The sequence below is a fragment of the Vollenhovia emeryi genome, unplaced genomic scaffold (assembly GCF_000949405.1).
Source record: "Vollenhovia emeryi isolate VEMERY1.0 unplaced genomic scaffold, V.emery_V1.0 DF939141.1, whole genome shotgun sequence".
NCBI classification, from domain to species: Eukaryota; Metazoa; Arthropoda; class Insecta; order Hymenoptera; family Formicidae; genus Vollenhovia; species Vollenhovia emeryi.
In genome coordinates this window covers 2,109,744-2,135,350 of record NW_011967225.1, presented here as the reverse complement: position 1 = coordinate 2,135,350, position 25,607 = coordinate 2,109,744, and the positions used below count along the sequence as shown (strand labels likewise).

The 25,607-nt window shown below is 42.8% G+C and overlaps 1 protein-coding gene across 4 annotated transcripts in view; it reads right to left on the bottom strand.

Moving 5' to 3' along the window:
• The window catches only part of LOC105567060 (S phase cyclin A-associated protein in the endoplasmic reticulum), a 60,453-nt gene that overhangs the window by 23,296 nt on the left and 11,550 nt on the right, over window positions 1-25,607 (bottom strand). The window contains exons 1-11 of one of the 4 annotated variants that reach the window (XM_012021598.1): window positions 24,285-24,366; window positions 23,384-23,609; window positions 21,978-23,296; window positions 20,700-21,436; window positions 20,144-20,624; window positions 19,821-20,003; window positions 19,489-19,740; window positions 18,974-19,420; window positions 18,788-18,897; window positions 18,214-18,337; window positions 8,440-8,603 (exon numbers count right to left, since the gene is read on the bottom strand). In XM_012021598.1, the coding sequence (XP_011876988.1) occupies window positions 8,440-8,603; window positions 18,214-18,337; window positions 18,788-18,897; window positions 18,974-19,420; window positions 19,489-19,740; window positions 19,821-20,003; window positions 20,144-20,624; window positions 20,700-21,436; window positions 21,978-23,296; window positions 23,384-23,594 (4,028 nt within the window). In that variant the 5' untranslated portion in view covers window positions 23,595-23,609; window positions 24,285-24,366. Of the gene's footprint in view, window positions 1-8,439; window positions 8,604-18,213; window positions 18,338-18,787; window positions 18,898-18,973; window positions 19,421-19,488; window positions 19,741-19,820; window positions 20,004-20,143; window positions 20,625-20,699; window positions 21,437-21,977; window positions 23,297-23,383; window positions 23,610-24,154; window positions 24,367-25,607 lie in introns of those variants that run through there. The other 3 variants (XM_012021599.1, XM_012021597.1, XM_012021600.1) reach the window with 3 other exon arrangements.

The following is a 25,607-nucleotide window of genomic DNA, read 5'->3' as shown; positions in this document are numbered from 1 at the left end:
TAACGCTACTAGATTAATTATTAAGTTTCTACAACTTGTAATGAGAAACGAATTGCGCGTTGAGGCGACGGCTCTTTATTAACGTGTACATGGATATTTTACGAGACTAACTCATCTAAAATATGAAAGTAAACCGTGGTACGTTGTCGCGATTACATCTCGTTTACGCACCGCGCTTTTAACTATTTATCGATTTCGTGTAATCTGTTCCATTTTCGGGAAGAGAGACATATTTGTGCGACTTCGGCGTTCGCGCTGTAATTTGCTCTGTCGTTCTTCGCAACTCGAACGGGTAGGAAGTAAAGAACGTCGCTTACTGCATTTCACGGTATTTTACATCGCGTACGGCAGTGTCCGAAATTTCGCGAGTGAGTGTTGTGAGTGTAAGTGCAACAAGAAAATCTGAGAGGAGGAGCAGGGCCTAGGCGGCATCGGGCAACGGCAGAGAAATCGTAAGGTAAGTGTCTTATATTTTTGTTATTTGCTAATTGTGCAAAATAAAGCATCTGTTCTGTGCTTTTATTTTATTTATTCAAATGATTCGAACGTGGATTCGAATAAGTGTTAGAGACAAAACCGTACGTATAAAATTTTGTGAGTTCATGTTTAAAAGGCAGACTTTCAGTATTCTATATAATTGTTTTAATAAATACCTATTTTCAAAAATATTAAATATAAAGTATATTTAATACAATAGTCTGGATTTTGCATAATTAGTCTATAATAATCGTATACATTTTTGTATTGTTACAGTTTAACATGTATAGGTAGCGATGTACAACTTTGCTGTTGCGACTCGTATCAGTGAGTGACATATTAAAAAAAAAAATCCGCGTAAACGCAAGATAGTATATATTTTTATACGGTAATACATTTTTTTTCAACGAGCTCTTTAACGTTCATAAAAAATATAGCGCACGACGCCAACAGAATTTCTAGGCTCAGATGATTGTTTCGCGGGACTAACAATGCATAATAACTGATTCAAGAACCTGAGGAACTTTTTAGTAACACAAATATAAAGGAGAAATCGTTTCGCTGTTCTTTTGGGGACGAAATTTTCCCAACGCCCTTACACTTCCCAGAGCATCGCGCGATAATTCTCCCGTCTGCGTTGTCTTTCAACACGTAGTAGGCTTAAAAGCGCCGGTCTCCGACGGAGAAAGCGCGTCATTTCTACGCGCGATTAAGACGTAGTCCTTTAATTCTTTATAACAATAGACGGGGGACACGGGTAGCCGCGGGCGGGCTAAGGAAAATTTAGGCTCGTGGACGTCGACAAGCTGATCGAAAGCCCATTTAATCCCCGCGCCGCGAAGAGAAACAAAAAGCGAGATCGCACTGAGTTCCTCCTACATCCGTTTCAATTAACCAGTGCAAACTGTGATTTATCTCGGGCGCGCGCAGAGAAGATGGGCACTTTAAGAAGGGCATAACGGCTTTCGAATCAGCATACTTCTATTATACTATGATTCTTTCGGATTGTGCCGTAGTAGCTGCTCGCACACAGCGTCAATCAAACTCGATGTCAATGCTGCGTGTGAAATATCGAGCTGTTCTCTGCGAGCCGCGTATGCTAAATTTTCGTGATATTATCGAAGATCTGACTGCAACCTGTATACATTTAACATTAACAAATCTATGCAGCAAGATATGTAACGTTAAAAGCAATGAGATCAAAAGTTCTCATAGTTTACAAGCCGAGTAGTTCGATTTCAGCAAACGTCGCACTTTAGATTTTTAATATTAATGATATTTAAAAATTATGATATGATAAATATCGCAGTCTATACGCGGAATTGCGGGATTTTAGCAAGCGTTGCACTTTAGATTTTTAATATTAATAAAACGACGAGAGAGGGAGAGATATTTAATATTAGAGGAAAGTCCTCTATATTGTGAAATATCAGGTTTTCAACACCCAAATTCAATCACAAATCTTTTTTCGCAACGATCACACAATCGAACAATGAATTTTCCACTAAACAGATTTCGTTCCAAGAGCAATAAATTCATGGTGGAATCAATTAATGATGCCTATTAATGTAACAGAAACCCTGCTATCCCACATTAGAAACCTATCTCTTAATAGGGGGACTTTCCTCTAATTATACTTAGCATAGATTTTATTAGTAAAAATGTGTAGTAAAATTTCACCAAACTCACATAAAGTCCTCTAATAATACAAGAACAAAATGTCTTCGGGAATGGAAAGAATTCTTTCCATTTCTTAAAAATTAAAAACCAAAGATACGGTTCATTAGCATCTGTTACCATTTTCCGTACTTGCTACTTAAGTATTTCCAGCATTTCATCAACATCGTAAACGAGAGGATTGGACTAAACGCTCGGTCGACTCCGTTCCGACTAGAAAGACAACAATGGCGCAACAAATTCCTTCTTTTTCGTCAAGATTAAGATAGATCGGTAAGAGTGTTTGCGTACTTGATTTTTCTCCACCTGCTACCTCTTTTACAATTACGCCGGCGATAGCGAGTCGCCGTTCAGGTCCCGATCGTCGGAAAGCGAGTTTAGAGAGTCTTTGGACAGAAAGGCCGAGTCGCCATTGATTAACTTTGCGACTATACGACTGACCTCTCGTCTATAAGTTTCTAATATGTTCCCCGCGTGTAAATGTTTAAATATATATTTTTTTTAATATATATGTATATTTAAAAAATATATCAACCGCAACGTATAACAGCACTAAATAAATAAACTGACAACGCTCCGGCATGAAAATTCATCTCTTTGTCAGACGTGCCTTTCGAAAAATCGAAAGTACCGTCTTCGTAAAAATACGAATAATGAAAAGTGCGTCCGCGACGCGCGTTATTTGCGTTTACGTGCGCGTTACGTTCGCGCGCGCGTGTACGGCGCGTGAAACAGCGGGACGCGATTCTCTACGTATGCACTTGAACGACAAAAAGCTCATTTATCTTTGGCATTGTTGGCATTAAAGAGAAAAAGGGGGAAACGAGGGAAATGATCTCCACTACCGGCGCCTCTTCGCTCGGAGATCGCGGAGAGATACGCGGGCTAAAAGTTGATAGGCAAACACACGCGGTTTTTTTTTATCTGCTTATCTTTGTACGGCGCATCTGTTACTTTATAAGGCCGTTGGTGCACCGTCGAAAAGTTTAAGGGATATCAGACTCGTGCATCACCGATAAAACCTAATGATAATTATATTTTCCACGGTGTCCGGATATTACGTCGACAGAGAGAAACGCATCCCTTCAGTTTTTCGGCTTATTAAGAGGCCGCGACGAGAATCCATTATCCAGCCTGAGCAAAAAGTACCTCGTCTTCCTTTACATTATCAATTAACACCCCGACTGCCGTGCAGTTCCACAACGTTGTCTCCTAGATATCGGTATGTTATGTGAATGTACATTTAATCACATTTAAATTTATATTGCACATTTAAATACACCGTCTAATGTTACGTTTATTCTGCGTTCAGGACTCGCGAGTTTTATTTCCTCTGTCCAAAAAGTCGACTCGGCTAATAGCTACTCTCTAAAAGCCACTGACTTGCGGTTATAAGTGTACCACTGCGATTTTCATTAGTACACTTATAATTGGAAATTAGTGACTGTTCGCGGTTTTCAGCGATAATCCACTGATTAACTTTTCGAGAGCAGCGTTGCGGATCGCCAACTGTGAATGAACTCATACGACAACGTTCGGCCGACGTGGTTAAAAGTTTACACGCGAGAAAATACAACGCCAGGCTTCGGCTGTTGAGAGTAAGTTCGCGCGGTGTCCGTTTTTTCGGCCGTTTACGCGCGCAAACGGACGTGACATTCGTGCATTTTGCAACTCATTACCGCATTATCGTAACTTATTAACGCGCCGACATTTGCAATGCCACCGTATCATTATTTGATGACATCATCTAGCATGAATGAACCGTCAACCGGGCGCTATCGAACGTGCCCCGTGCAACTGATCGTCGTTCATCATTCATTTCGCGCGCTGCAAAATTGCTCGTCCTCCTGCGAGTCCGGCGGTGACGGGGCAACGGTAGCGCCGGATCGCCGTGCGCGTCGTCGCCGGGGCCCGCGGAAGGAAAAATCGGTCTCGGAGCGAGCACAAACGAAAATAAAAAAATAAAATAAAAAGATCGCGCATTATTTTTCAGAGAAGGAGTGACGGCGAGTGCACTTAACGACCGTCAAATAAGTATTACGACGTACAAAATGATCGATCGCCGTTACACATCTGCGCGCTTTAAAGACACGAGCGAAAAGCAACGCTCGCGCCGCTGAGTAAAAATCGTGACTAGGCCTTTCTCGCACATCGGCAGGAAATTAATCATAATAATCCCACTACCGGTGCGCGCGGCGCTCGACAATAAGTCCGATCGCACCTTCGTCATTCATTATACAAGGCCAGACAGTGCGCGTTCGGTGAACATGAAATTCGCAGATTCACCCGACTGTTAAGCGCCCCGAAGGGGGATAACGAATCCGGGAAATCCTTTTCGGCGCACGGCGCTGTCGCACGCCAGCGGGTAAAATTACCGCGTAAATTCAGACGTTCGCGATCTTTACGTTGCAAACGGCATTCCTTTCCGTGTTAATGAAAATCAATGTAATCCGAACTCGCCCGCCACGCACTGGTATCGCACGTCGCGGTGGCCGAGTGTGTCGCGCGTATTTTCCATTAAAATTTAATTCAATTAAATTTAATTAACTAAAAAGCGCGGCGGCTCGCCTAAAATACAAGCTCATCTCCCTGTATGTTCCGAGACACCCGGGGAAATATATTCTTCGTGTATTATCTCAATGAACGTCCCTGCGTTCGACGACGGAGAGACGAGAGATGAGAGGGTACGGAGACAGGCATCCTGCCTGGACATTTCGATACTGAATGCTCGAGATATCCAGGCATATCGTATCTAAATATTTGTGCGCGATGACTGTTGATTAGACAAGAACTGGCAATGGTGTCATTGAAATAATATAGAGATTATTTGAATAAAAAATAGGAAAAATATGTTTAACTAATCTCTATATTATTTCAATAACACCATTGTCAGTTCTTGTATAACGAACAGTCGTAGCGCACGAACATTTAGATATTGCCGATTGGCAATGCTCGATATCTCGAGACATCGAAATAGCCAGGCCGTTCTGCCTGTGCACACCCAGAAGAAAGATTTAGCTGGGTCGAACAAATGAGATATAATGAAATCATGTTTCTTTGCATCTGCTAAATTTTTATCTACTTCCACCAAAGCATTTGCTGGATTCGAAGAGATAGGTGTAAATTCTCTTTCCAGTCTTCCAGAAAAAAAATCATTTCTTTGAAGTTAAATAAAAGTCTAATGGGGTCAAAATTCCAACAAGCTTGATCGATTTCTATTAAACAAACTTTTTTCTGGGTGTATACCACAGATTTCTATACAGGGTGTCCCATTTTAACTTGGACAATAAAAGTGTTTTAGGCAAAAGTTGTATGGGGACATAAAATGGTATCATTGGTTTGACCTTCAATAGTTGCTTGAAGGTCACGTTCAATTTTTTAAACGGAACCCCCTAATGTTTATTATACTATCTTATTGTACTAATTAATATGAACAACTTTTGTCTGAAACATTTTTGTTCGCTGGGCTTAGCTTTTTAGATATTTTACTGTCCAAGTTAAAGTGGGACACCCTGTATAGAGGAAAGCCCCCTGAGATAGGCTCCTAATAAGAGACAGCGGGGTTTCTGTTAAACTCACGGGCATCATCTGTTGACTCCACCGTGAATTCATCGACCATGGCGTGAAATTTGTTTAGTGGAAAATTCATTGTCAGATCGTGTAATCGTTGCGAAAAGAGATTTGCGATTGCATATGGACGTTGAAAACCTGACATCTCATATTAGAAACCTATCTCATAATAGAGGACTCTCCTCTGCTACTGGACTGCCAGTAGTAGGACTGCTCTAGTAGTTTATAGAAGACTGGTGTATACGCGGACAGGCTTTCTCTCTCCGGGAAGACAGGAGCGAGGAAAACAAAAAGAGTCTCTCTCTCGCGGGGAGGGAAGGGGGAGGGAGAGAACCGGCAAAGGGGTTAACTGGCGTTTTGGGGGGTCCACGCGGAGGAAGTTGACCCAGGTGCGAAACGTCACCCCGGCGAAGATCGGATCGCGCGCGACGCAACGAAAACACAGTTTGCGTCTCGTCACTTGGCGCGACCGGCGTATTAAGTTCGGCATCGGCGCGACACGGTTATATCTTCAGACAGGGTGGTCCACGGAAAGCGCGCGCCGTGTATTCTTTCGTTCCCCGCTCAAAGAGGCACGGCGTACCGACCGCGCGGACGGCGCGCGCCTCTGTGTTTGCGCAACGGGCGACTCGACCAGATCAAAAGGATGCGGATCTCGGACGAGAGCCGGCGCACTCGCGCGAGCGAGTGCATATCAAACGCGCGAAGACCCGTCGGGCGCTAATAGCTTCGGCGAAAAGGACGAGGATCCCATCGTCGATCGCGAACGGGGAGTGAGAAACATTGTGGGCGAAAGCGGGCGATTTCGCGCGACGAAACGAAACCCGGGGCGTTTCTCGTATTTTCGAGTGACGCGAAATTCGAGTGGCGTCGCTTGAACCTCTTCGCGTTGTTCTTCCTCTTCTTTTTTTTTTGTTTAATGAATTCTTCGTGTTTTTATAACGCGTCATTTTAATAATATACGCTGATTTTTTGTTAAAAATACCACCTCGGCGGCAGTAGCCCTTTTATCGGGGAATTCTATAAAAAAAGATACGGGAGGACGCGTAAAGACACGTTACAGAAGTTACGATTTCATTGTAGATGATTGCCCGCCATTACGTAGAGCGTTCATATCGTCCAGAAAGAAGTGGAACGCTGCTAATTATGCCTCGATTATCCTAATCAGTGAAATAATACTTCGGTCGCCCGGCCGAGATTAATTTTAATGGCCCGCCATCTTGTGGCTATTTTGTAATAGCCCGAGTACCCCGGCGACACCGCTGTACTTATCGTCGACACGAGTGCCGATGGCGTCTTTCTGACGCTCGGAAAAGTACAGCTACGAATTGTTTATTAAAATTAAGTTCACGCATTAAGCCTGTCCTTGTGAATTGTGAGGACATCACGGGATTTCACAGTTAATGCTAGTAAATCGCGCGCAATAGTCAAATGAACATTTAGTATGTCTTCTTCTTCTCCTCCTCCTCGTGTCGCTTAAAGCCTGTTTTATCCAGTTCGTTCTGGTACTTTGAGCGTTTCGTTTCACTTCATCTTCGGTAGGCGGCTAACCTTGCCGAAGGAAACCTCCAAACCTGAAGGGCTATAGCCCTAAAGGGGTACGCGCGGCAGAATACTCTCGGTGGTTGCCACTTCCCTCGGAGAGTTTCCGAAAAAACCAGCGGTGCCCGTGGATTGAACTATCTTTTCGTTCATTTGTTTACCAAGGGCCAATTTCACAAACGTGCACTGAAAAAAATTTCTGGTTGAATATGGACGAATCAGATAATTCCTTTAGGATTTACCAGAATTCCTGTAATCCTACAGAAATTCTGGTAAATCCTAAAGGAATTCTGGTAAATCCTAAAGGAATTATCTGATTCGTCCATATTCAACCAGAAATTTTTTTCAGTGTGGGTTAATTGTTAACCAGAGTTCAGTCAACTTCCTATCTTTTCAATTTTGTTATCTAAGAAGACACAGAGAATCAATTAACCTTCGGTTAGCAGTTGACCGACGTTTGCGAAACTGGCCCTGAGCTCTGCGCACAGTTCTCTGCGCCACGCTCGCCGCTATAGTATTTAGTATTTGTCTGTGCTAACATCGAATGCCCCATCGATGTGTTATTACTTTAAATAATGTCTCGCGAATACGCCGTATTTTTTAATTAAAAAGCAGGCTTTAATTTAACGCGATGAAAACTTTATTCTGACGAAAAAGATTTTAATTAAAGCCAGTCCTTTTGCCAAAGGACAGAATATTTATATTTCAATTTCGATGACGATACTTTAGAAATTATTGATAACTAATAAACGTTTAATAAATATTGTTGATAACATCGACCTGTGCAAACTTTTTCCAATTGACGAATATTTTTGAATCGGTTAACTTCAAAGATTTTCTGGAGAGGCAGATTATAAAAATTGGTAAACATTACGAAAACGAGTTTCCCTTTCCTCGGGAAGAAATCGCGAGACTGCGGAGATATTTCTGCGAAATTGGGATGAAAAGTAGATCGCAAATATTGTAAAAACGTTATTCGGGGGGCCATTCTGCAATACAAAGTAACGCGACCCCCCTCGCGAGGGGTTCGACCACTCGACTCACGAATATGTACGTTAATAAAAACGTTATTATCATTTAAAAGGATTGGGTTCTTACGCGACGCCAATATCGAAGTTTCGAGATCACATAGCCTAAGACTATACTCATAAATTGAGCGTTTGAAGGACTTACCCGGCAATATCTTGAACGCGAGTCTGCAAGACCGTTTTCTCAAAGGGCTCTTCGGGGATCAGGCTGCACAGCAATTGCGTCGCGCTGGCGGCTACTGTACCATTTCCGGTTGAATTGGCAGATACATCCTGAGTCTGAGCGTGGTCGTCGAGACTAGTCAGGGTCTGCGAAGGAGAAACGAACGAATGTAACACCTCCGCGAAGCGGAGTTTCGCCCAAGTTTTCAAAAAGTAATGTCGCATTTTTCGGAGCGAGTTCCATTTCCTGCCCATTAATCCCCTATTTTTAGACAGGGCGGCTTATGCGCTCGGCATTGATCGAAACGAACGTCGAAACTCCTATCGATCCTCGAGTCCCGTTGAAAATATTCCGGGCTCTGGAGCTAATCTTAAATGCACAAAGAGACGGAATTATAGAAGTAATCGGAAAGTATCTCCGACATTCTCTACGATATTGTTTCCGTCGTATATTCCGCGAAGTGTAATGTCGACTCTTAAAATCGAAATAACACCGTAAACAAACGAACAAGCGCGTTTCAGAATCCGATTTGTATCTAAAATTCGAAAAAAAAGAATTTGCAACCAAAGAGAGCTGCGTATGTACAGAATTCTTGTCCAACACCGCGAGAGAATCGCGGTGAGCGAAAAGGGGGAAGGGTATCTGAGAAACAGCGAGAAACGTGAGAGCTGGAATCCATTAGACCTGTAACAATTACAGTGTACAATTACGCGTAGCGGTTAAGGTGACAAAAAGTGACGAAAGGTTTGTCGAAATGTTAAAGAAAAGGGAGGAGTCTCGCCCACGGAAACACGTTCGGATGCGAACACACGTTCCGTACATTAAACGTGGAGGAAACGGACGAGAGCCGCTGAAAGTCATTATCAGGTTTTTCTGCAAGAACGTGCGACCTCGTCGAACGGTCGAGAGGTCAGTAAATCCCTCACGCCCGGTGCCCGAGGGAATCTAAGGAAGTTGAGCATATTTTTTACCGAGGCTTTTACTAGGAGGCCATTACACCGGTCGGCTAGTTATGTACTTAGCGTCCAATCGGTCCAATCCCAGCCGATCGGCCAGACGCAACGAATTCCTGATAGGTTGAGTCATTGTTACGGACCCGTTAGACCCGAGGCGTGTTGGGCAGCACGCACACGTACACGCGCATTTAGAACGCCAAATTAGTGGTAACGAGTCAAAGGGTCTCGATAAGAATTCTGGAGACAGGAATATGGGTCCTAAACGGTTTAGCCCCGGTCTCGATAAGCCGTTCGAGGAATTCTGTAGAAAAGCCGTGTGCTACACGTTTGTCCACTTTTATTTCACTTCTGGTGCGCCGTGAATATCGCGACGCACCGCGAGCCGCGTCGAAAATCACGCTCGGATCGCAATCGGGCGAAAACGCGTGTTCTCCCTTTTATTTTTGGCGGGAATTTACGACGCTCGATCTCTCAAACGTCTGCGTTTGCGACAAGTCGATCGGTAGAATCGCTCTTTTTTACGAAACCCCTCAGCCGAGTTGAACAATCTCGCTTCGAAGACATCACGGGGGGGGGGGGGGTACACATTGTTACATTTATACCTTGAAGAATAATAAATCGGAGCATCTCTTCTTCACGCTCCCTTTTGACAACGCGTATAGAAGAAATGTCTGCAGACGTGTGCATCATACGTTCGTTATTAATTTCGGAAAGATCCGCCGCAGGCAGAAAATATTGACGCGCATAATCTTTTAAGAACTATTGTTGCGCCGGGCGGGCCTCGGATGGAAAAGATAATGTTACGAACCGGCCGCTCATGAGAGGTAGCGAAATAATCTCCTACGAAACATTAAAAAGTGGTTTGACCACTGCCTTGACAAATTCAATCCCATCCGTATCCAGAAAGAAAAAAGGGCTGCCACGACTCTCTGATACGAGGCGAACGAAAACAAGACGCCAGCGAGACGTTGAAATTTCGAGGAACGCATATATCGGGGTATGTGCGACCATAAACGGGAGATGCTTTTATGTTAATCCAGTTCTTTCCAAACTAAGCGTCACGGAAAGAGCGAGCCGACGAGAGGAAGATTTTAGAGAATTCTATGAGGCGCCGATAAAAGCGTGCATTCTATGACTCTGTGATCGATCAGTACTTTGACATTCGTCCTTTACAGATTCATTATTATACTTTCTCTTCTCGCGATTCTTGCACAATTGTTCTCCAAGAGCAGAAAGTTTGATTAGATATACATTTAATAATATATAAATGCCAATGTAATAAATATTTGAATATAAATTGAAATTTCTTCTCAACGAGATGTTGAAATGATGGTTTCCTGTTTATTGGCGCGCGTAATCTTCTAAGAACTATTGTTGCGCCGGGCGGGCCTAGGATGGAAGAGATAATGTTACGAACCGGCCGCGATAGAAAAGAAAACTAAACACGTTGAAAGATAACGAAAACGATAGGATACACGCTTAGCGTTTGGACAGAATTGTTGCAACACTTTTTTTTAATGAGTTTGGGAACTCATTTTGATTCAGGGTTACGTTTGAAAATCTTCTCCGAGGAATATTTTACTCGGTGGCCAACCCGAAACTATTTTGAGCGCTTCCGATATATTTGTCGAGTAAAATTTCCCTCCGAAAAATTGTTTCGGAACGTAACTCGGAATCTAAATGCGCGTTCCTAAAGTCATTAAAAAGGGCGTTGCAACCAATCTGTCCATCACTGTACGTACAGTCTTATTCGTTAATGCCTGGACCTGCATTTTTACCATCATTTTTCTCATCTATACAAATTGAATTTTAACTAATACGCCCACTCTGTCATTTGTTTCGTTGGGCGTCGATTCTTTCTGCGTATCCGCCATTTTTTGGTGGAGCCAACGAGACGGATCTTGTATTTGTGCAGGGTTGGGAAAGTTACTTTATAAAAGTATCTAGTTACAGTTACAGTTTTTTTCGCTAAAAATGTAACTAGTTACAGTTACAAGTTACCAATTCTGAAAAGTAACGCGTTACTCAAAAAGTAACTTGCAATGAAAACAAAAATATCAAATCTGCATTTGAATTGTAAAGTGTCGATAAAGGCGTTTGTGCGCAAACGCAAGGCCTAATGCGATCTGTGGGGGCATTTAAAAAATGTATAAAGTAACTATTAATGTATGTAATTAATTATTAAATTAGTTACTAGTTGTCGAAAAAATGTGACCGAGTTAAGTTACAGATGGAGAGAAAGTAACGAAGTTAAGTTAGAGTTACCAAAAACAAGTAACTGTAACTTCGTTACAAGTAACGAGTTACTTCCCAACCCTGTATACGTGGTAGTGCGACATCAGCGTGAGAGCGTGACAGAATTTTGTGCCAAAAACATGGCGGAATACCACGTGCTCGAAACCGAAAAGATCAAAGGGCCAACAGGGAGTGGGCGTACTATATACTGTGGCACTACCGCAGACTTCGATAGAGAAACTGTGTGAACTACAGCCTGAAACTCATCGACGGGAATGAAGATTTATGAAAATGTGAATCCTGGTAAACTTGAGGCTCAGGCAGCGCAATTTATATTTCGCGCTTAACAACATGACTGTCGTCTATCACAAATCGTAACGTCTCCTTGACATTATCGGTGTACGTCGCTCGGGCTTGAATTTATTTGACTCGGTAGACGCGCGTGGTTCAGACCCTCCTTTTATCTTACGGTCAACGAATACAGTTTGTAGTGAGCGAGAAATCGTTTTCCCGTGCCCGTCAGCCGGGATGCAGTCACGCATAAATACATACATGAATTCTAGAGCGGCAGGGGAGGGGGGGGGGGAGGGGGGCTATAACCGATCGCGGACGGTTTCTAGCGATTTACGTGAAACTGCAGATTGTTTGGCCGACGGGCTAGATTGGAAAACGTTCGCGGGGAATTGGCGAACCCCTTAAAGTGATTCGTCTCTTTGCCTAATGGTGCAGACCGGAAAGTTTGTCCCGACCCCGGCGGGATGAATTGCAGCGATCCCTTATCGCGATTTTCTCAAACATTTGGGATCGATTAGAAGACCGCCGTTCCTCATTCGCGAGACGCGCTGCGATTCGTCAGGTCGGCCGAAGCGATCGACGGCACGAAACGACACGTCCCGAAACGAGAAGGCGCGTATTCCCACGTGAGATTCGTGCGCTCTCTCTCTCTCTCTCTCTCTTTTCTTTTTTCTATTTCGAATACGCTGATCCACGTCGAGCCGCCGCAGCGATCCCGTCTTCGATTGCACCTCGGCCGTACGAAAGCGCGTATACCTACATCGGGAAACACGGCGATACAAGCAGTTATAAAGATAACGAGGGAGGGGCCCCGCGTTCGTAATCCCCGCTTATCGGCGAATTTTTAATTTGCCGAGTTTTTATCACCGTCGCGCGCATCACGACAACGTCTTTTTTTCCGGTCCATTTGGTAACGAGGTGACTCCCTCGCTTCCATTTTCTCGGGAATCCCGTATCGCGACGAGCCTGGCCAATAATACAGAACGGTCTAACGATAAACGGAGGAGCTGCACGATCGCCTGTACGAACGGACGAGCAATAAAGGCGGAATGCCCGTATATAAAACAGGTGAATCCGTTCCCCGAGTATTTGCTTAAGCCGAACGGAATTTCCTAGTTATTGCAGGGGGGGGGGGAATTATAAAAACGCGCGCGTGCCTCGCGACTATTGTAATACAAATGTTATCGTCGAAGCTGTTGATAAAAGTACACGTTCGAATGAAAACGCACGATAAAGAGCAACGACCACCAGAGCGAGCTTTCGTCCTTCTTAATTACTCTCGAGGATAAAAATGCATTGTCAAAGCGTTGAACAGTCAAAAAGTATGTCCTATCATTAAGTAGGATAAGAACGCCAATTACAGAGCTTACTCACTCCTGTTGGAATAAAAATTCATATTTTCATCCGGAAAGATATCAAAGGAACAATAGAATATCGAACGATAATTAATCGTACAAAGTATTCCTTATGATTAATTTCAAGTCAATTAATTTCGTCTCTTTCTCTTTGAAGATTTCCTTCTATTTCGTTATATTTACATATTTTATCTTGTACCTTTGGCTTCTAATTAAACGAAATAACGTAAATGATCTACAATTAGAGGATACTAGTTACGCGGATTAGTTCTCAAAATGCTTTGTCCTTCTTGGGTTCTTACTGTACTCTATGAAAAATAATCTACGCTCGTATACGTAACGGAATTATAATTAACGAGCCATACATATTCAATTCCAGGATCTAATTACGTCTTGGACTCTTTTATTATCGATAAATCGTAACAGAGATAAACGAAATAAACAAAGAAGTCTTCCGTACATTGTCTTCTCACGTTTCAATAAAACATTTTTCTTGAAACCATCTTCTTCAGATTTGTACTTGAAATTTTGCTGTCTTTAATTAAAATGTCATTCCTTACACAAACGCTTGACGAAGAAGAAATATTTGAAGATGACGAATGGTACAGAATTAGTGCCCGATCGACATCTGGCTCGCTTAGTCTAACTCCAGTTTACGTGTATCAGAAAAGGACGAAATTAAATTTCATACATCGCACCCTGCGATAACAGTAAAACGAGGTATACTGCACTTTGCTAAACGTGTACGAATTCTGGAGGATACATTCTACGAGTTTCTCGCTAATTTCGCGAATAAATTTCCCCGTTCGCCCGACGAAGGATTTGGGTATCCAACTAAGTATCATCCATCATCGGATGATCCCGTAAAATCGTAAAATCTCGTCGATCATCGACGGGAAAATTGCAGCGCGCATTTTGCATTCTAGAACGCGCGAAGAGGCTGTTGAAAAAAGCACCGATAGAAGGTGGCGGAGAAGGAGGAGGAGGAGGAGGAAGAAAAGGAAAAAGAGAAAGAAGAGGACGAGACAAAAGATTAGGACGGGTCCTCGAAACCAGGGCTTGATGGAAGTGGAAACAGAAGTACCCCACGCACATTCCCCCGCGTACGGGCTTTCCTTTCACCGTACAACCCGGGGCTCCGTCCCCGCGTGCGCGCACGCACGTGTACACGCGTGAGCGAGCGCGCGTGATGCGTGGCAACGCGTGCGTGAGTGCGTGCGTGCGTATCTGTATGTGGGTGACGTCACTAAAAGCTCTCTCGCCGCTAATGCATTTGCGGAGGGGGATCCTTGGAAGAGGGGACAGGAAGGAGGTGGCGCCAGTGCCGTATCTATGGAGCGTGAAGAATCGATGGCGAAATCACGCCGACGGATTCCCGTCGGTGGCGAGGCCGCGAAACGATCGGCTCGGGGAAAAAGGGGTACTGGGAGAGTCTGCCGTAACCGCGCGGCCCGTTGAAAGCGTGAATCTTCGCGCCGATGAGAGATGCGCCGGTGGCCGCGTAAATAACGGGGAAAAGAGAGGAGAGAAAAAAGAGAGAGAGAGAGAGAGAGAGGAACCGTTCTATTACACGTACTGCATAAAAGCATGAAAATGAGCATGCGTGTGTATACACTTTTTATATTTCTTTGATAGATTTAATCGCGTTCTCTCGCCGCCGCACAAAGACATCGCGGATGCGAAACGCCGGGCGTTTGCGCGAAAGGGAAGGAAAAAAAGAACGATCGGTCGCGGTAATTATATTTGCCGTTTTGTAATTAACTGCGTAAAGCACTCGATATTTCATTGACACGTATACAAAATGACAACGCCAGACGCGTGTAAATCGAATTAAACCGAGCCGTATTGTTTTGCTAACCGCGCGCACCAAAGCGCCGTGATCAAATATTTTTAATTAATTGAACCGCGAGTCCGATGAAAAAGGATAAATACCAATATTTAAAAAAAATCGCAATTTACACAACTTAAATCTACATTTTCTCTTAATAGCCGGGTCTAAATTTCGGACTGCGAATCTTTAAAAAAGCAAAAAACAACGATAACGTAAAGAAGACGATTTTCGTTGTCAATCAACGATGCAACCGTCGTTTAGTTCGCGAATTTGGTTACGTACGGGAGACTTTCTGTTGACATTTAACAATGACGTTGATGAACGCAACACTACTGCAACCATAAACCACATATAGACGTCGTAATATCGTGTATATCCATAATTAATGAACGCGAATCTAGCGTACTGCTCAACCCTTGCGCATTTTAACGTAAAGCGGCGAACAAAGAGCTGCATGTCCTTCTAGAGATTGGTTTCTTAAAAGAAGCTCCGTGGAATTATACATACATAGAGCAAAGTCTCATATTACGAGACAAAGTCCTAATACGAGATAAATTAATAGGCATCGTCTATTGATTTCATCGTTAATTTATTGCCCCTGGAGTGAAATCTGTCTAGTGGAGAATTCATTGTTGGATCGTGTAATCGTCGTAAATAAAGATTCGTGATTAAAGTCTGACGTTGAGAACCTGCTATCTCATATTAGAAGCCTATCATAATAGAGGACTGTCCTCTACACATAGCCGTGTACGCACACGTGTATATAATTGATTTATTTATATAAATATATAACTCGACGAAATTCTTTTCAAACAAATCACACTTCTAGAAAGAGGACGGGCAACACTGTTAACGAAAGTCCCAATAGTCGTCCACCCATAGACAAGATTGACCATTTTGTACAGCTTTCTTCTCCAGACTCCGAGCACTTCTCTCGAAATTAGTAAGTATTCCCATTATTTATCGGGAAAGCGATACGTGCCTACCGCGACACTCAAACGGGTCCGAGAGGCAACCGCGCGACGTGAAATCGTGGATCCCCGAGGTTCTTAATCCTTATTTTGACAAGTCGGACAGAATGGACAGGATGACAGGGACACGCCGTCCTTACGGTCGTCCCTTTACCGACCTCGAAACGTGGTAAGAAAAAAAAGAAGATACAGTAAAAAAAGAAGATAGAGAAAGAGACAAAACAGGCTGTAATCTACATGCCTATCTACCACATTAGCTCGCTTTAGAAGAGGACGCTCGTTTATGCTTGTTTACGATCATTCGGCGCGGATATCACCGTGTACTTTGGCTCGCGTCGTTAAGGAACAAAGACTTCTTTATCAAGTTTTTGGACAATCGACGGAAAACACAGGCAAGCGGTGCTATCTGTCCCTTTTTTCCACAGAATTGATTTATTCGGTTCCACATGGCTCGCGTGGTTTTTTTAACGCAAGTATTCGCGCGAGGTGTTTCGTACGCTCCAACATTATATCGTAATTGTCATTGTTCTCGTTGAAGATTTACAGTTAGATAAAGATCAGTAATATTTCATACATCTTCTAGGTAAAGACAAGCAGATTTTCTTTAATTGTGAAACAATTTGTGTAGCGCTCGAAATCGGTGAAAGAATTTTATTCTTAATTAAATAAATTTTTAAGACTGGAGCATCTTTTACCCTACACAAGTAATGTAGGATTTAAAAAAGACGTCGCATTACGTATACATAAAATAAAATTTGTATGTATATAAATTATCTGCATAGTTTCTTTTTGAACCGATCTCTGGAAAAATGTTCAGCTCTGTTTATCCGTTTACGTTAAAATATATGTTTGTAAAATACGCGTAAATAACGTGTGTATACACACACACACACACACACACACAAATGTTCTGAGGTTAAATTCCTTCTCTCTCTTGAGAAAATATAAAGAGCTGGGATTTTGAAGAATGGAAACTAGGAACGAAATTATACCTAACCTAAAAGAAAATTTTTACGTCCTTCGTAACATCGCGATAAAAATGTATACGACTAGAAATCTGTCAGTATTTTTATCAACCATTTTCAAGTGATATCATATTTCGATTACCGCGCGTTCTTGCCTCTCAGGTCCCCTGGAAACTAAATATGGAATGAAATTTCGTTGTCTAATCACCTCCGAAATTTAATTTGCAAAAAGTCCCGAGTTACAACCGCAATCCCAAGTTCGTCGATGTTTCGAGTAGACAACCAGAACTGTTGCCGCTGCGATCATGTTTGAACAGAGGGCAGCACGTGCCGGATAGGATGCAGATTTAAATTTTATATACGAAGTTACGTTCAAAATGCAGCATTTTGCAAAAGGTGGACAATTCGAATATTCTAAAATTGAGAATCTCCTACAGAAATGCAAGGGGAGTGACTAAATCTGTAGAGATTGAGGACGACCTCGATAAAATACCGATTAACTTAATTGGCGGCAACTCGTCAAGCAACGCCCTGCAATATCTTTTTAATATGAAAAAACCGATCGACTTATCATCAATTTTTCGATACGTGAACGGAAAGATTAGAATAGGGATAATGAATTATACGAGTTGTATTAGTTTGCTTTGAGCAATTTCGCGGTTAATCGTTGGTCAAGTTAATCACAGATAGTATTGATGAATTCGAATGCGTTACTAATTTAAATTTAAATAGTACTTAAAAATATTCCTCTAGAATTTAAATGGAGCACAACAAAGAATTTAATTGAACAATATATTAATTTTCAATAATTCCAGCAACGATGCGACGGGATAATATTTATACTTGAATGCAAAGATATCGCACCGTAAAATATTTAAAAAAATATATAAGTCTACGTTTTCATTGTAAACTATTGGAATAAAAAAATTAAACACTACGATTAGCTCAAAACAATTTTTTACGTAAATTTATATGTTGTTATTTATGGGTATACTTTATGGTACACTACAAGAGCGATTATGGTCAATACTCTAATAATCATTACTGAAGATGAACACGGAATAAAGTAGTAAATTATATATCGCCAGTAATTTCAGTATCTAGCCAGTGTAGGTCGCTGAATCTTATGGAAATGAACACGGAACTTACCTCTAAACGTTGTAAAAGTAGATCCAAAATAACGAGAATTTTGTTGCTTAATAAAATAGCTTCTATGCTGTCGATGTTTTCACTGATCGCCGCCTTGTAAACTCGGCACAGAGATGTGATTGCCCTAAAATTTCAGATACGAGTGAAAAATCTCATAACACCAATTAAAAGATTTATTAGAGGAAAGTCCCCTATTATGGGAAAGCGGAGTTTCTGCTAAATTAATTAAGGCGTCATCTGTTTCACTGTGAATTTATTGCCCTTGGAGTGAAATCTGTTTAGTGAGAAATTGATTGTTAGATCGTGTGATCGTTGCGAGAAAATATTTGTGATTGAATTTTGACGTTGAAAACCTACTATCTCATATTAGAATCCTATCTCATAATAGAGAACTTTCCTCTACTAAAACCAACGACACATTATACTATTTGTCCTACTGGATTGCTTACGAGACCCAATCAGTATGTAGCTTAAGTCACCTGATTTAAAACTCTGCATCCTTATTGGTTCTCGTGAGTAATCCAGTAGAAAAAAAAAATAGTATCGCGTGCCGTTGACTTTATTCGGTACTTACTTATTCGGTAAAACGTAAGATGCGTTTTGTGTATTTAAACCCAAGTCCAATAAGTTTGTTAAAGTGTCAAATCCATTCAAACATTTAAAAGCATCTTGATCAAGCGGACACTGCAACAGGATAAACGGAATGTAATTATGCGATGTAATGCACAGGAGAAAATGTCAGTCTCGCTATAGAACCTACCGATTTGGAGAAGGCTCGAACAATTTCCCCTACGCAGCGCTCCAACGTGGCCAGTGCTATGTTCGACCATGCTGATTTGGAATGATTATTATATAATCTATCTAGCTCCTTCAAATTACGGCGGAATTTGGCTTTATTGGTCGATTCGACGGATAAATTCTGATTGGTCTCACTTTTTTGCCTGTCTTCCCATTCTTGGCCGCGTGAGCTCATGCGTTGCTTAATTTTTCTGCATCGGCGTTTCAGCGCCTTCTGCTTCTCTTTCACAGCCTTGCTGTTGTTCGCGTTATTATTATTGATCACGGTGACGGGAACGTCCCGTATCTGCGCAATATTGAAACGCTGAAGCTCGTCTCGCGACGGCTCGCGGTTATCATGCGCGCTTCGTACTGCCTCAAGATGTATCTTCCCTTTCAAGTGACTTAGAAGATGCACCTCGTTCGATATCTGTAAAATACGCGAATGTAACGAATCTCGTTTAAAAGTCACGTCGCGTAACTGTGCGGCAAACTTACAATCGTGCCACATAGAGAACATTGCTTTTGAGCGGGATACGATTTGAGAGTGGGTGGCACTTCCTCCGATCTTAAAATCGAAGACTCGACCGCACGTTGCCGAATGTGCTCGATGTTCTCCACGTGCCGCCTAGCGGATTCTTGCTGCTTTTGCGCTATTTTCTTCTGCAGCTCTTCCTGATTAGCCAGCTGCGCCGCATGAAGTGCCGACAAGCGTTCCTCGCGGTCTCGTGCCTTTTCCCTCGCCAGTTCCTACAAAATTAAACTTGATAACTTAAAAACTCCGTCTATAAAATGAAGATACCTTGCCGGCACAATAATAATTCACGTACTTGTCGTTCTTTTTCTCTCTCGAGCTGCATTTTGCCAACCCTTTCCTCACGTTCGCGCCGTGCCTGCTTCATCTTTTGTATTCGCAACTGCCGCTCCGCTTCCAAAGCCCTTCGACGTTCTTCAGCCGCAGCTTCTTTGGCAGCTTTTTCCTCTTGTCGACGTTGACGTTCTTCTTGAATACCCTATAATAAACCATAATTGTTAGAAGCACGATAGTAACATATTGTACACAAAGCCAATTTTTTAATTCTGAATTTTTAATTAGAATTTATTAAAAAATTTTTGTAATAAAAATACTTTTCGAGCAGATATGGATACACACTTGTAATCTTTCTTCTTGTTCTTGACATAACGCCATGAAATCATGCCTCTTATTTTGTGCCTCGAGTTCATTGATAAAAGCTATTTCCTTCAACTTGGAATCCTCGTCGTGTGCTTTCCTCACTATTTCCAACAAATGTTGTGTCCTATTTTCTTCCGCCCTTTTAAGTTTCATTTCCATCCTGATTCTCTTGTCTTCTATCAACTGACTCTTGGCACTTTTGACGTCTTCCACTTTGTTCAATAGCTCCCGCAATCGTTGCGACTTCTCCATGAGCAGTTTTTGACGTTTGTGCTGAGCACAGGCTTGCTTCGCTTGATATCTCCTTAACGTTTCAGGCAGCGATCTTTTTCGCGACGGAGATGAAAGTTTCTGATGCAGTTCTAGAGCACGTCCAGGGTGACGAGCCACTAATGCACGCAATTGTGCAAGCGTGTCGACTCGCTCCGCCCAAGACATTCCTTCTAGCATATTTTCGTACCTATAACATTCATTTTGTTAACAAAACCTGGCAACTCTATCAAGACACTAAACAATACGCACTGCTTTTATGTACCTGTCTTCTAAACTAATGTCATCAGTGACACTGAGCGATACTGCGGGTTCGTCTTCCATCTCGAGAACCATTTCGCCATCCGTTTCATCTGTTTCAGTGTCAACGTCAATTTCAGTGGACTCCAATTCCAAAATCTGCCGCTTCAAGGACGCCTCCTCATCCGACAGCTGCTGAGATCTTTGAGAATCTGCTTCTTCCGTCTTTCTCTCTTCCTCCAGGATAATTCTCTCTCTTTCCGCCTGAGCGGTCATAAACTGTTGTATACGTTTCTCAAGTAATTCTGCGTCATTCTTAAAGATAGCTGCGATCACTGATGTCGAATTGGTGTCGCACAAATTCAGCGTGTTCTTTTTAAGTGTGTCCTCGAAATTACTTTTAATCGTAGACGTTATGAACTCTCCTTTAACTTTCTCAACCTCGTTATTCATATTTTTACCAGTTTTCCCTACGACACACTTTTTCTTTTGCTTATTCCCATCGGGAGTATAACTAGTCTTCTTTAGCTTCTCCGACGGGCTCTCTATTGACAAAGCTGGCAAGGATAGAGCGGTGCTTGGTTTATGAAAACGCGTAGACATGTTCAAATTATGAGTGCTCCCTCTTCTACAGCGGTTCCTTACTGTTTGCCAGCCATCGCTTTCGTCTTTCAACTTTGGAGATGCTGTTTGTTTGGTTAAAACTTCTACCGATCCATTCATGTCTCTATTTTGATCTCTCTTCGCATTTTGTTCTGATAACTGAAAAAATATACCCACACAATATTCAATTAAATTATCATTCAACGTAGAAAGTCTACACATTCGTAGTAAAAATGTAAGCTGTATAATCGATAGAAGAACTACTGTATATATATTATTAAGTTCATAAACAAATCGCAAAAAGTTTCACATAAATAAGAGTAGTGATAAAGAAACAAAAAATATATAGAGGAAAGAATGTCCTCTATTATGAGATGGAATATTCTAATCTGAGATAGGTTTTCAACGTCCAAATTTAATCGCAAATATTTTTTCGCAACGACTGCACGATATAACAATAAATTTTCCACTAAACAGATTTCACTCCAAAGGCAATAAATTCATAGCGAAACAGATGATGCCTTAATTAATTTAGCAGAAACCCCTAATTTTAGGAGCCTATGCTATAATAGGGGACTTTCCTCTACATTTGCACGAGTTCTCTGTACAAAATCCACGAAAGTATCTCTTTGCTCTGTGCAGCCACAATTTTACGTATATAATAGTCTAACAAAATGTGTACATCACGTCGAAGAAATACCTTGTTTTCAGGAGTTTGAAACGGTTCTCTCACAATAACAGACGTTCCAGGCCTCCTCTTACTTGAAGCAGGAAAATTTTTATCGCTCAAACAAGTTTTGCTGCGGATGAATTTTGGAGTTTCGGACGGGCCTGACAACTGCACCTTGGATCTTTTCGTTTGCGACACGGTCGCATAGGCGGGCCTGTTTGCGCTAATTGCCACGGGGCTTTTGTCTACGTTATTCGATGTTGCACTCGAAATATCTTTAGTACTTGACTTATCGCTAATTTCGTGGGGATGCTTATTTATTTGGCAATTAACTTGAGTTACCTTTTCCGAAGTACTCTGAACGATAGCTGCCTTTGTACTCAACTTTTCGGCATTAACGGTGCTCTCGCACTTTCTATTACTATCTTTTTTAACTTTGGCATTAATCTCATTCTTTCCCATTCCGTTACTTTTATTACACGACAATTTGCTATCCACACCTCTCCCCTCTGTCTTGCCATCTCTAACGTTTGCGCCATTAAGTTCCTTCTGCGTGAGCTCACAATTAGTACACGAACCCAGCTGAACACTTTTATCGCTCCTGCACGCTTGCTCCCGTTTTTCCGAGGATAAATTAGAATCGACTTTTACGACGCCGCTGTGCAAGCAGTCCTTGGTCTGTTTGGAAATATTTCTAACGTCCATTTTATTCTTTGCGTCGTACGCCACACCGTCGTTCAACGTCCTGCGATCCACAAAGCTATTCGTTTTCGACTGCACTGCCTGTTTCACAGGGACTTTGTTCGTTGCTTTCGCCGACACGGACTTCTCCTTACTCGTCGCCTGATTTCCCATCCTGTCCACTCCATTCTTACGTTTCTCTTTAATGTCGGTAGAACAATTCTTGCAAACGTTGTTTTTATTATCCTTCAGCAACTTGTGGACAAACTCTTCTTTAGCATGATTGACCTTATTGTCCATTACGATCGGTTTACTCTCGCATATGATTTGGTCGACCGGACTTTTGCAGACCGACTCCGTCGGGCTCGCCCTCTGCAAGGGACTGGTGGACTTTGGAATTACCGTTGAATTCCATGTCCGGCAGGGCGACGTCTTCCTAACTTCCCAAGCCAGCGGAGTCCGTCGTAGCGGCGGCGACGAATTTTCGTAGGCCCACTTGACTTTGAACCATTCTATTAAATTGTGAAAGTCCCGGGTATAGTTCTCGAGCACTAAAATAACTTCCTTGCACTCCGAGATGTTCTCATCCTCCTCGCACGTCTGGTAGATACCGTCGACCGCCCTTTGCAAATTTCCAAATAGAAACGCCCAGTATCGCGCCTGCAATTCTAGATAGACACCACAAGAGCTCGATTAGAAGCTGATTAGACAGTGTGAACAACGCAAGGCGTTTAAGTTAGGAAAAGCTGTCTCACCGGACTTTTTATCGCGACCCGTAGAAGCGGACCTCACTCTCGTGGTTGGTTTCATGGATCGCTTCGTCGCACCCGACTGCGCCTGCCTCGGCACGCTTGGCGGCTTCTTCGTAATCTTCTCCACGTTGTTCGTACCAACGGGCACGTTAAAAGCTACCAAGTTCCTGGCCGCGCGACCCTCCTCTTGGATGAGTAGCCTGACATCTGCCATTTTTTCTACAAATACCTAGAATAATCAGCAGCGAGTGAGAAGGGCAGTTCTTTAAAACTGACAAACACAACTGGGGGGGGTGTAGGAAGGAAAATCAGGAGCGTACAAGCGAGAAAGAAGAGTGCGAGAGGAGCTAAGTCGCGCGTCAAAATAGTCGTGGAAATTTTCGGAACAGATCCGATCGAAATTATTCCCTACAACTCTACTGTGTTTCCTAGAGGAAACGAAATGTCTCTCTCCGCCCCGAACATTTCCACGACGGGTATCCTAAACGCGACGTGTTCATACGCAACGGAAAAAGGAAAAAAATCGTAGCGACACGCGCCTCACGACGCTTCGCGTCGCGCGCGATCTCGAGGTAGCGACGCTTCGTCGCGATGCGATCGCGAGGTTCGGGGAGAACCGGACGCGCGCGGCGTCCAAGGAAACGGGGGGACATCGGCGCGACGGACACGGAGAAGCCGATCGAGTCGCTCGTCGCCGACGGCGAGACACCGCTCCGTCCGGGAGCTCGCCGCGAGCAGATCCGCGTCGATCGGCTCGCGTAGCGCGCGACCCACCTCTTGGACGCGAAAAGCTACGAGAGATCGCCGAACGGCCGTCCGCAGTCGGCGCGGCCACGTCTCGCGGGTGACACTCGAGGAACGGCGCGCAATAACATAGTCCTACGCGGAATCGTGTGATACATACGTCAAAACGGGTAAACACGGGGAGAACTCTCGCGCGAGTCCCGCGGCTCGCCGCGGGTCGCGCTGGCGTCGACGAGGCTGCGCGCGACTCGCGTGCGCAGGGCGCGGCGCATGCGCGCCCCGTTCGCGAGAGAGAGAGCAAAAACGTTAGGTTAGGAACGGGAATAATTAATGAATGTTAAATATAACGAGAGATAAGGCCTGGCACTCGTAGCCCAAGCTTGAGTTCCAGGACGATCCTAAGCCTGTTCTTGTCAAAATGTAACTTTGTAAATACATAGCTTACTGAATTTTGTTTCAGTGCACAGTGGTTGGCACACAGGCCTCTATATTATATTATACCAGAGAGAAATTATACGATATTATAATTTCTTATATAATTATAGAGATATATTAGTATTATATAAGTATAAAGATAAATGATTATAGAGATATATTATACCAGAGAGGCGTTTTACTTGATACCGTTTTCGCAAGAACTGCGTCCAGGTTCTAGTTCCAAGAAACGCGTAGCCAATCAACTTGCAGCTTTTCCATAAAAGGTACAGGTTGATTGATTACACATTTCTCGGAACTAGAACCTGTACGGGAATTCTGTAATTTGCAATCGATGATTTTCGGTATCGTTAAGTAGCGATAGCCAATGGCAGGGACGATCTTTGAAAAATACGCAGATTTTCTTTGGTTGTTCCTATAGTTAACGTTATCGAAAAACCTCGATAGCAAGTTACAGAATTCCCGTACTGGACACAGTTCTTAGATCGTGGACACAGGCCCTTTACGCCCATTTTCATTTTTGGAACTATTACGTAATAGTCAAGTAAAACGTGGCCGCTCTCAGGTTTCTCTCTGATAATAGTGTGAGTTTGCTGTTTATTGCAAAAAGTGGGTGCAGCACCATTGTGCGACAAAGGGATACACATCAAAATAATCCAAATCAATCAAACCTGTCGTTTGTAAAACTATGAAAGTGGATTAAAATTGTCGTCAATTCAAAATTCAGCGGGAAAATCACAAACATGGCGAACCAATCAGACGTTGGATACCGCATGTCCAGATTCTTATTAGAGGGTCTCTAACCAATAGCTCTCTCTCTCTCTCTCTGTCTGTTAAGGCCTTTGCACGTAAAAAAGCATTAACCGTAACCGTAATTTTAGTCCATAACCTACGGACCCTACGTAATTTTAGTCCGTAACCTTAGGAATTTTACTTGGGTTGCTCCATCTGTCTGTACGTGTTGAAAACTACGATTACGGACTATAATTACGGTTACGGTTAACGCTTTTTTACGTGCAAAGGCCTTTAGTAGTAGTTCAATGGCCGC